This window comes from Gigantopelta aegis, chromosome 2 (genome assembly GCF_016097555.1).
Source record: "Gigantopelta aegis isolate Gae_Host chromosome 2, Gae_host_genome, whole genome shotgun sequence".
Lineage (NCBI taxonomy): Eukaryota > Metazoa > Mollusca > Gastropoda > Neomphalida > Peltospiridae > Gigantopelta > Gigantopelta aegis.
The window spans coordinates 45,808,139-45,820,801 of NC_054700.1; the positions used below are offsets into that span (position 1 = coordinate 45,808,139).

Here is a 12,663-nt window from a genome sequence, read left to right on the forward strand (position 1 = left end):
TTTTTATTTAAATCTTGAATTTTTATATTGATGTTGATCACTTTATTTGTTTGCATTACCATAGTTTGACACCCAATAGCCGATGTATTTTTCGTGCTGGGGTGTCGTTAAACCATTCATTCATTCTCCACCAAAATTAGAAGTATGTATAGTAAAAAATACGGTGTTTTGTTTTGTTTAACGATAACACTAGAGCACATTGATTAATGAATTATTGGTTATTGTATTGGATGTCACATTTGGTCATTCTGACACGTGTTCAGAGGAAACCCACTACATTTGTCCTAATGCATTAGGGATCTTTTTATATGCACTTTCCCACAGACAGGAAAGCACATACCACGGCCTTTGACCAGTTGTGGTGCACTGGCTCGAACTAGAAATAAACTTAGAAAATTAATATAATGCATTTATTGGTTTTTAGTGCAGACTATTCAAATTCTTGGTTAACTTGATATTTCTGTGGAAGCTTAACAGATTAAATACCTCTTCGTATTTTTAAGGTACTGTCGGTTCCCTTTTTAAACGTTGCACCCTCCCTGAATATTGGAAGTGGCCTTTTTAAACGCTGCACCCCTCCCTAGAAAAATCCTGCATGTGAGTAAAAATACTTTTAGAGTGAAATATCTGTATTTTCGGACACTTTCATGTTTTAGTAGTAACTTATTAAGTTAGGTGCAGTGAAATGTATTCAAATTGGGTTTTATCACAAACTTTCTCCGTCAAAACAAACCGATTGCTGTCACGAGAAAATATAATGTTATTAATTTTGTCTACAAGGGGTGGGACATACCCCAGTGGTAAAGCGTCCGCCTGATGCACGGTCGGTCTGGGATCGATCTCCGTCGGTAGACCCAGTGGACTATCTCTCGTTTCACCCAGTATACCACGACTGGTATATCAAAGGCCGTGGTATGTGCTACTCTATGTGTGGGATGGTACATACAAAAGACCCCTTGCTACTATTGGAAAAATGCATTGGGTTTCCTCTCTTAAGGAATATATGTCAGAATTATCAAATGATTCATATCCGATGATTAATAAATCAATGTGCGCTAGTGGTGGTGTTAACCAAAAAGATTTGTTTTTACTAACGTTAGTTCATGTGAGAAGCGAATTTGTAAGCTTTATGCGTAATGGGACGTTTCGAAAATATGCAACGCTATTTTTAACAGCCCGCTACCCTTTTGTTTTTCAAATGAGATGTTGGGGTGGGGGAGGGCTTTTCTGGAGCTGTCTTAGTGCACTTTTGACCTTTGTTATCCTACAAAAAATACTGGATCCGCCCCTGAAAATATAACAAAACGTCAAACATTTCTTAGAGGGTTTTTTTAGTTCATTACTGTATTCGCAATATATATTTTTGCTTCATTCAGCCAAAACCCCCCCACCCCCACCCCCCCCACCCCCACTCCACGATCCAACACCTTTAGTTAGCTGCGATATTTGAAACTATCATATTACTGAAATTTATATATAGTACTGAAATGTTAGAAAATGAACCGCTTCAAAAACACAACATTCATTGTACCAAACATTTCATATTTGATTTAATAAGTCAACTGATACAATTTTATTTCATTACTTAATGTTTAATGTTCCTAAAATTTAAGTACGTATCATGGTTCACGCATGAGCCATAATTTATGTGCGCACTGGCGTAGTCGGAATTTTATGGGTTAGGGGTTGGGGAGGACAACCACACGGTCTATGAGTCGTGTTATGGGACGACAGGAGAATATATATTGTGGTGGGTGACGAAGATATATGATGGGGGGGGGGGGGGGGGGTGGAGAGATTAACATAATTATACGTCGGGTGGCGCCTTGGTGTAAGGTTTGTGTGTTTTGTTTAACGACACCACTAGAGCACGTTGATTTATTTATAATCGGCCACTGGAATTCAAACACTAGGTAATTTTGACAATATAGTCTTAGCGAGGAAACTCACTACATTTTTTTTCCCAGTAGTAGCAAGGGATCTTTTATATGTACCATCCCACAGACAGGATAGCACAAACCACTGTCTTTGATATACCAGCCGTGGTGCACTAGCTGGAATGAGAAATAACTCATTGGGCCTATTGAAGGGGACATATTATAGTCTTAGAGAGGAGACTGGTACATATTTTCCATCAGTAGCAAGTGATCTTTTATATGCACCATCCCACAGACAGGATAACACAAACCACGGCCTTTGATATACCAGTCGTGGTGCACTGGTTGGAACGAGAAATTGGGACGACTGAAGTGGATCGACGGTGGAGCCTTGGTGTAAGATGTACATGTGCTGTCAACCGGCCTCGGTGGTGTCGTGGTTAAGCTATCGCACTGGTAAGGCTGGTAGGTACTGAGTTCGCAGCCCGGTACCGGCTCCCACCCCCAGCGCAAGTTTTAACGTCGCAGTGGGTAGGTGTGAGACCACTACACCCTCTTTTCTCTCAATAACAACTTAGTAACAAATAACAACTAACCCACTGCCCTGGACAGACAGCCCAGATTGCTGGTGTGTGTGTGTGCGCGCGCGCGCGTGTGTGTGTGTGTGTGCGTGTGTTTGTGTGGGGATGTGCGTGCGTGTGTGCCCAGGACAGCGTGCTTGGACCTTAATTGAATATAAGCACGAAAATAAGTTGAATGTGCTGTCGTTTGTGGAACGGGGCCTGCTCCAGTTGTATTATTGCTACTCGTCACGCCACAGTTCGTCCTAAAAAGGTGTTCGAACAGGATCCGGAGAAACTGAACCGGGTCCTTCTGCTATTATGCAACGTCGAATGCGTGACGGCGGTTTACAGCAGCATAACGCTTGGCCTCCTTACTGCTGGGATGAAATATTTGAGAATAATATCTGAATGCCCGCGACAAGGGATCTTTTATAATATATGCACTTCCCCACAGACAGAAAAGCACATACGACGGCCTTTGACCAGTCATGATGCACTGGTTGGAACGAGAAAAGCCCAATCAGGTGAATGGATCCACCGAGGTGGTTCGATCCGGCGACGCAAGTACCTCGAGCGAGCACCAATCACAATGTGTTGGCCTTTGGTGCAATCCGTTTATTAAATCAAGTAGGCCTATACAGTATTTGGTACAATGAGTGTTGCGTTTGTAAAGCGGCTCAGTATAGTATACTATAGTATTTTTGCAAGTACATGTCATTCAAAATGTGTAGAAGGCATTGCATTATATAGTGTTCTATTTAGTGGTATATATTTGGTGCTGTTCAAGCTGACATATTGCGTCACACATGGAAAGTTAAAGGGTTTTTTTGTTTAGCGACATCACTAGAGCACATTGATTTGTTAATAATCGGCTATTGGGTGTCAAACATTTGATAATTTTGACAAATAGTCTTAGAGACGAAACCCGCTACATTTTTCAGTTAATAGCTACGGATCTTAAATATGCACTTTCCCACACATAGCAACTCGCATCATGGCCTTTGATATACCAGTCGTGGTGCACTGGCTGGAACGAGAAATAACCCAAATGGGCCCACCGACGGGGGTCTGTAGGATGGTGCATATAAAAGATCCCTCGCTACTAATGAAAAAAAAAAAAAATGTAGCAGGTTTCCTCTCTATGACTGTCAAAATTACTATATGTTTGACATCCAATAGTCGATGATTAATAAACCAATGTGTTCCAGTGATGTTGTTAAACAAAACAAACTTTCTTTCTTTTTCTTATAAATGTACACATGACCGCGGGGCCCTCAGAAGCGCGGTGCCCGTAGCACGTGCTACATGTACTACTAGGATAAACCGGCTCTGGAAATGACCATAATATGAAGTGACTATATTTTTATTGTTTTAGAAACCCATTTTCACAGCAGGGACGACCGAACAAACGTCATTTCCATGTCAATATCTACGCGGGTAATAGTAACGAACTCTTGACCGCCATTAGGGTGGCAATGTCCACTGTTGTATATGAACTTTTAGTAAATAATAAAAAACCCAATTGTGGGACTATGTTGGGGTGCGGAGTGGGACTGGTCCATGTCTTAATGAGGATGAAAGCATAAGTGGATCGTGTCTTACTTTCCGCCCCTGGCATATACCTTAATAAACCTAGATGATTAATTATTATTAATTATAAATCTAATATATAGTTGAATTTATGGTGAGCCAAGTTTTCATCTCGTATACATTCGCCAATGGGCAATTAAAAGGTTCTAAATTCGGACTCATTTTAGATCTGGTTCAAAATTTGTCCTAATAGTCCGATTAAAACATTTTTTAAATTAGAGAGCCGTCTAAATTGCGTTCAAATTTAAACAAACAAAAACAAAACATTTGGATATACGCAAACAAATTTAGTTTTTGGATGTTAATTATAAAAAATATGTATCCATTAATAAATCCTTTTTGTTTTTTCAAATTTCATTTGCCCTCTTTTACCCCTAACCCCTTTTCTCATTTGGGACACATTTTCTGGCGGTAGTCTGTGCCTCGCAGGAAGCGTGTTTGAACATTAATTTGATATAAGCACGTTACATTCTGACATTTGATCTGACAGTCTTATGTGGGCATAGATACATGCATACACTCCTGTAGACCCGCCTTTGTCGAAAATCAAAGCAGCGGCGCCGATATGAAATACATTCAAGTAAACGCCTGACTATCGCATGCACGTCGCAGAATTGGATTCAGTGACTAGATTACAGCTGTAAACGGGAGACAACTGATGGTCAGATATATTACTGTTATTTGTTGTAGCAACAAGGCGATTGTCCAGGCCAACGGTATATAAACGCCGTAGTTGGGTTAGTTGGGACACAACAGGGTTGTTTTTGTGCTGAAAAGAGACCATTACGTTTCTTCTACAGACGAACTTGTTACTTTTGCCAAAATGGTAAGTTTTAATATATAGTATATGTATATAATTTTATTTTATTTTTAAAGAAGAAAAAAAGGCCTTTATATACTGGCGTAGCCAGGATTTTATAGTGTGGGTGTATGTATGTATAATTTTATAAAATGTAATACAGATTTTTTTTTTTTTTAATTGTTTGATTTGGGGTGGGCATGACCATGTCACTGTCTGTATAGGACTGATATATGAAGTGTGGGGTTGTAATATCGCGGGATGTGGCACTAGCCACATTTTCATTTAAATATAGTTTAACTTCTAACTTTTGTGTAAACAATTGTACCTATATTACTGTAGCCTACCTTCCCCCATTTTACTATTCCCCCCTCTGAATTATTTTATGTTGCTATGTATGGGTTTAGAATAACCTAAAAGAAAGGAGAAAAGGGTGTTTCCTGGCTCCCGACCCTACCTAGAAAAAAAAGCGTCTATTCTACATTTCTTTTCTCGTTTTTTTTTTTTAATTATTATTAATTATTATTAATTATTATTATTATTATTAACATGTGGTGAAAAAGAGTACAGCCTCTGAAAATTGCGAGAACGATCTTTTCGCAAACTGATATCGCAAAACTAATTTTGCGTAACTTGTCCATTGCTCGTCATTGTCTGGAAAATGCTACATCCCCTGCACATACGCTTGCCTATGAAGGCGGGGGCCAAAGGCTCCCCCACCAAAAAAAAAACAAAAAAAAAAACAAAAAAATCAAAAAAAATCCCGTTATAGTAAAGTGATTTGAACTTTGAGTGGTATTTATTAACGCTGATGAACTAAATTACATGAAGTGTTACGGGCCATCCCTATTTAAAATGTAGTGGGTTTCCTCTCTAAGGCCATGTCATAATTACCAAATGTTTGACATCCAATAGCCGATGATTAATTAATAAATCAATGTGTTCTAGTGGTGTCGATAAACAAAACAAACTTAACTTTGACTATTCAGAAATCGCAGATCTGCGCCTGGCATGTACTAGTATTTGAAATGTCACACGAACAGTATCCCTCAGATATCATTTTGTGCTGGGTATTTATTCACTGAAGAGACGTCAGAAATGTAAACCAGAAAAGCGGTTCAATGCCGAGACATATTCAAACCTGTTCGTGCAGTTCTTTGTTTGCCAAAAGGTCATTCATTGATCAAACCAACGTCCCCATGGTAACGTGCTCGCAAATCGGGGACAAAGACAGCGGTGTGGATGGTGGTGGGTATCAACTTTGCTGTCGGTGGTTTCTGCTGAGGAAGTGTTCATGTGAAACCAGGTCATTATCATACCCTGCAAGGAATACTAGTCAAGCCGGTGTCGCAAAATATGTCCGCCCCCTAAAAAATCGGCCGGCGGATTTATTTCTAGCCCCCTCCCAATATATTCGCCCCTATATAATGTGTTATATATAGGACAATAATCTATTTCTATTATACGTATATCAGTGGCGGATCCAGAAAATCCATTTGGGGGAAGGGCCCAGTGACATATATATATATATATATATATATATATATATATATATATATATATATATATATATATATATATATATATATATATTAATAAATCCTAGAAAAGGAAAAAAAAACTTTTTCTTATTTGTATCACCATCGTTGTTGTTTTTCTTCCTAAATTATAAACGGAATAAACGTTATTCTTCAGAGGGAATGCATCAGTATCCACGTGGGACAGGCCGGAGTCCAGATCGGCAATGCATGCTGGGAGTTGTACTGTCTGGAGCACGGAATCCAGCCTGATGGACAGATGCCGTCTGACAAGACGATTGGGGGAGGGGACGACTCCTTCAATACCTTCTTCAGCGAGACAGGGGCGGGCAAGCACGTCCCCCGGGCTGTCTTCGTCGATCTCGAGCCAACTGTTGTTGGTAAGTCTTTGTTGTGGTTGGTCACTTAATTGAAATAAACAGACAGACAGACAGACGAAGGGTAAGAAAGAAAAGAGATGCTGAGAAAGTGAGACATGAGATGGGGGTTATGTGATAAGAAGCAAAAGTAAATACTGAAAAATAAAGGAATGAAAACATTTTTTTTTTAAATAATTTTAAAAAACCCCAAGAAAATAAATCAACTAATCTAAATTTTAAGTCTGAATACTTAAAAAATTCACATCTAACAATTTATTTACTTTCTTGAAACACACAAACGGAATCTTAAACAAAGAGCCGAAACTACTAGGCTACTCGCGTTATAACTTTATAAGTAACTTGCTAGATGAAAAATATTATAACTGCAATTCGTGTTTTTCCAGATGAGGTTCGAACCGGTACCTACCGCCAGTTGTTCCACCCCGAGCAGCTGATCACCGGCAAGGAGGACGCCGCCAACAACTACGCTCGCGGCCACTACACCGTGGGCAAGGAAATCGTCGACCTCGTCCTCGACAGAATCCGTAAGCTGGCCGATCAGTGCACCGGTCTCCAAGGGTTCCTCATCTTCCACAGTTTTGGTGGAGGAACCGGCTCCGGTTTCACCTCTCTGTTGATGGAGCGTCTCTCTGTCGACTATGGCAAGAAATCCAAACTGGAGTTCGCAGTCTACCCAGCCCCTCAAATCTCCACTGCCGTTGTCGAACCCTACAACTCCATCCTGACCACCCACACCACCCTGGAACACTCCGACTGCGCCTTCATGGTTGACAACGAGGCCATCTACGACATCTGCCGTCGTAACCTCGACATCGAGCGACCAACCTACACCAACTTGAACCGACTCATTGGCCAGATTGTCAGCTCAATTACTGCGTCCCTCCGATTCGACGGCGCCCTCAACGTCGACTTGACCGAGTTCCAGACCAACTTGGTGCCCTACCCACGTATCCACTTCCCCCTGGCCACCTACGCCCCTGTCATCTCCGCCGAGAAGGCCTACCACGAACAGCTGTCCGTTGCCGAGATCACCAACGCAACCTTCGAGCCTGCCAACCAGATGGTCAAGTGCGATCCTCGTCACGGAAAGTACATGGCCTGCTGCATGCTGTACCGTGGTGACGTCGTGCCTAAGGACGTCAACGCTGCCATTGCCACCATCAAGACCAAGAGGACCATCCAGTTCGTCGACTGGTGTCCCACCGGGTTCAAGGTCGGCATCAACTACCAGCCGCCCACCGTCGTCCCGGGAGGTGACTTGGCCAAGGTCCAGCGTGCCGTCTGCATGTTGAGCAACACGACCGCCATCGCCGAGGCGTGGGCGCGTCTCGACCACAAGTTCGATCTGATGTACGCCAAGCGCGCCTTCGTCCACTGGTACGTCGGTGAGGGTATGGAGGAGGGAGAGTTCTCGGAGGCTCGCGAGGATCTGGCTGCCCTGGAGAAGGACTACGAAGAGGTTGGCGTAGACTCCGTTGAAGGTGAAGGAGAAGAAGAAGGGGAGGAATATTAACTGCCCAATATTCACACTGACGGACAATTGAACAGTTACCACACCCACTCCCTACCAAAACATTTTAAATTTCCAACTGTGATTAATTCGCAATTGTTAAAACTAAATTAAGAAAATAATAAAGTAAATAAAAAAATCGATTCAGATTACTTGATTGTTGTTTTAGTTTGTTGGGGTCTTTTTGTTTGTTTATTTGTTATTATTTGTTGTTTTGAGGTGGGTCTTTTTAGGGAGATGGAGTCTTTTGGGTTGTTTTTATTTTTATTTTATTTATTAATAATAAAATTAACGTAGATATCTTTAAATAAATGACCACCAACTTGAGCAAGAAAGTTCAAATTGATGTACCCTGAGGGTCTTGGATGCTGATGACTTATTTCCAGATTAAATTAGGAGGGGAAAATCATGGTACCTTTGGGTGGAAGTGAGATTGTGGCACTGGTTTGGACATTGAGGATATGGGCCCAACGAGGGATGCAAGTATTATTATTAATAAAATTAATGGTTGTTGATGCTCATGACAAATGTATATATTAAATTGGGAGGTGGATGTACCTTTGATCAAATTGATGTACCTTGGGATCTAGGATACTGATGATTTATTTCTAGATTTAATTTGGAGTGGGGAAATGGTTGTATCTTTGAATGGAAGTGGGATTGTGGCACTGGATTGGATATGTAAGGGTGGGGTGGGGTGGGGTGGGGGTGCAACGAGGGATGTAAGTATCTCAGGCTTGCGATCTAGCAAATGCGCTATATCCCGATCCTGGTTGCGTATTTAAATCTTAAACTGGGCGGGACTTAGCCCAGTGGAAAAGCGCTTGCCAAATCTAGGATCAACTCCCGTCGGTGGACCAATTTGGCTATTTCTCATGCGCCAGGACTGGTATATCAAGGGCTGTGGTATGTGCTATCCTGTCTGTGGGATGGTGCATATAAAATAGTCCTTTCTACAAATGGCAAATATGTATCTGCTTTCCTCTGACAATAATTTGTAAACATTACGAAATATTTGATATCCAATAGCCGATGATTAACGAGTCAATGTGGTCTAATGTTGTTGTTAAACAAAACAAATTTTAACTCTTTTTGTTTTGTTTGTTTGTTGTTGTTTTTGGGCTGTGTGTTTTGGGGTGTTTTTTTGTTTTTGTTTTTTTATCTCAAACCACACCATGGTGCCACGACTGGTATATCAAAGGCTGTGGGATGTGCTATCCTGTCTGTGAGATAGTCGATGATTAACAAATCAATGTGCTCTAATAGTGTCGTTAAACAAAACAAACTTTAAACGTCCAATAACGGCACACGAAACGTTTGAAAAAAACGAAGTGTTTTATTTAACGACGCACTCAACACATTTTATTTACGATTATATGGCTTCAGACATATGGTTAAGGACCACACAGATATTGAGAGAAAAACCGCTGTCGCCACTTCATGGGCTATTCGTTTCTATTAGCAGCAAGGGATCGTTTATATGCACCATCCCACAGACAGGATAATACATACCATGGCCTTTGTTAAACCAGTTGCGGAGCCTTGGCCGGAACAAGAAATAGCCCAATGGGCCCACCGACGGGGATCGATCCTAACAAAATATTACAGAGCAATGTCTTCTTGACAGACTACAACCTTGAGGAAACAAAGTCATTCAACAGCTTAATTAAGCCTTTACCAGGTGGACACAAGGATCTAACAGTGATGGTCTCAAAATAGTTACGTCTTACTGCCCTTTGTCTTAGCAGGGCGGAAATAGCAAGACGCACTAGTGGAGGAGAGTGTTCGGGGGCATATATATACAGTACATTACAGTACAGTTCGGAATACTGAAAATGCCCTTTTAAGGTGAACCCTATTCCTAAGGAACTCTTACATCCGCCCCTTAGCAGTATTAGACTTAAACAATGACAAGGGGCTGGACGTATCCCAGTGGTAAAGCGCCCGCTTGATGCGCGGTCATTCTAGGATCGATTCCCATCGGTGGGCCCATTGGGCTATTTCTCGTTCCAGCCAGTGCACCATGACTGGTATAGCAAAGGCCGTGGTATGTGTTATCCTGTCTGTGGGATGGTGCATACAAAAGATTCGTTGTTACTAATGGAATTTTTTGGGGGGGTTTCCTCTCTAAGACTATATGTCGATATTTTTTTTTTATCACTGTAACATTTTTGTAAATATCTTTAAAGATAAGAAACTAATATATTCGAAATTTTAGGCCGTAAAAGAAAGTTATAAGATGATATTGTAAGCGAAGTTTAGCGACTCCGTGTTAAAAAAATAAGTTAATATAATTATTTGGGTGAAACGTCCGCAGAAATCGTGATTAAAAAACAAAAAAATAAAAAAGTATTATTATTATTTTTTTTTTTTTTGCTTTCTACGGTAATGTTAGTTAAATACTGCAAAATATGAAAACATTTAATTTGACACATATGATTCAAAATGTATTCTGTTTAGATTAAGCATGCAAATATTTTTACTCTTACTGCCAATGTTAACTGCAAATTGCATTTATAAAATAGGTTGTTGAAAAATCAAGTGTACGACGTGCACACCATGCCGGTGTTGTATAGTGTACGATTTCAATACCTACCCAGTGTACGACAAAAAAAAAATGTTTTATTTAACGACGCACTCAACACATTTTATTTACGGTTATATGGCGTCAGACATATGGTTAAGAACCACACAGATTTTGAGAGGAAACCCGCTGTTGCCACTACATGGGCTACTCTTTCCGATTAGCAGCAAGGGATCTTTTATTTGCGCTTCCCATAGGCAGGATAGCACAAACCATGGCCTTTGTTGAACCAGTTATGGATCACTGGTCGGTGCAAGTGGTTTACACCTACCCATTGAGCCGTGTGGAGCACTCACTTAGGGTTTGGAGTCGGTATCTGGATTAAAAATCCCATGCCTCGACTAGGATCCGAACCCAGTACCTACCAGCCTGTAGACCGATGGCCTAACCACAACACCGGTCAGTGCGCCCATCCATTTTTAAAAATACACCGTCTAATGCAGTTTTAATACACTATTTTTAATATTTCTTTCAGAGCAACATTATCATCGAACCAGATGGTTTAAAACATTATAATTAAGCTTCAGTGACGTCATAAAACACTGTTTAGGCAATAATCCATCTTCAAAATTATCAATACTAAAGTGAAACCTTACAAGCTGAAGTATGTAGAAAAACCTATACTTGTATCCCTGAGTGAGGATCAAACCAGAGGGCAACTGTATTTCAGTTGCTACTGTCATGACTGTGCCAGAAACATTCAGCATTTGTCTGCGAACTAATTCTCTCTTGAGGAGACACCACACGATACGAAAGTTAAAGGTTTGTTTTATTTAACGACGCCACTAGAGCACATTGATTTTTTTTATCTTATCATCGGTTTATTGGACGTCAAACATATGGTCATTCTGACACTGTTTTAAGAGGAAACCCGATGTCGCCACATAGGCTACTCTTTTGCAACAGGCAGCAAGGGATCTTTTATTTGCGCTTCCCACAGGCAGGTTAGCACAAACCGTGGCCTTTGTTGAACCAGTTATAGATCTCTGGTCGGTGCAAGTGGTTTACACCTACCCATTGAGCCTTGCGGAGCACTCACTCAGGGTTTGGAGTCGGTATCTGGATTAGAAATCCCATGCCTCGACTGGGATCCGAACCCAATACCTACCAGCCTGTAGACCGACGGCCTAACCACGACGCCACCGAGGCCGGTACACCGCACAATACAAATGCCATGTACGGGCATAGCCATGAAAAATAACTGATTATTTGGCAACCGATGGAATCGTAATGTTTGTCTTGTCAATCGGCTATTCTCGTGGGTATTCTCGTACGAAACACTCGTATCGTTTGGCGTCGCCTCTAGAGACGAATATCCATCCTACCCCATATTATATTAGACATAGATTTTGAATAAACTTATGAATAAAGTAATACAAATGGTTCATTTAATCTCGTTTAATGTAAGCATAAGTAAGATCAAACTAAAAATATGACTGACAATACTGTCTTCTACAAACTGTGGTTGGTTACCTTCTGGGTGAACAAAGATGTAGTGATTGTAAAACAGTTTCTGTAACAACTGATATTCAGTTAAAATAACATGAAAAACAGTATGGCATAAGTCCGTGCACTTCAAAACATAGATCTACGTGTTCTATGAAATATAAAAAACATGTGAAGATGATGGCTTGAAATAGATATAATACCACAGTAATGAAATAACAAAATTATATCATAACACAAATTCATGTCATAGAGCCAAGAACTGTCAGACAATTGTCATTAATGAAGAAACTGGCTGAGACTAACTGGGGTGTCAACTCCAAGACCGGAACTATAAGACCTACCATCGAATATGCCTCTCCAACCTGGACAGCTG

General features: G+C 40.8%; 1 protein-coding gene across 1 annotated transcript; it reads left to right on the plus strand.

Annotated features, from left to right (window-relative positions):
- Nucleotides 1-4,701: 4,701 nt before the first annotated feature.
- On the plus strand, nt 4,702-8,409 carry LOC121386279 (tubulin alpha-1A chain). Its single transcript, XM_041517130.1, has 3 exons — nt 4,702-4,856; nt 6,525-6,747; nt 7,131-8,409. Exons 1-3 carry the CDS (start codon nt 4,854-4,856, stop codon nt 8,258-8,260), a joined length of 1,356 nt encoding a protein of 451 aa, XP_041373064.1. The 5' UTR covers nt 4,702-4,853; the 3' UTR covers nt 8,261-8,409.
- Nucleotides 8,410-12,663: the final 4,254 nt, after the last annotated feature.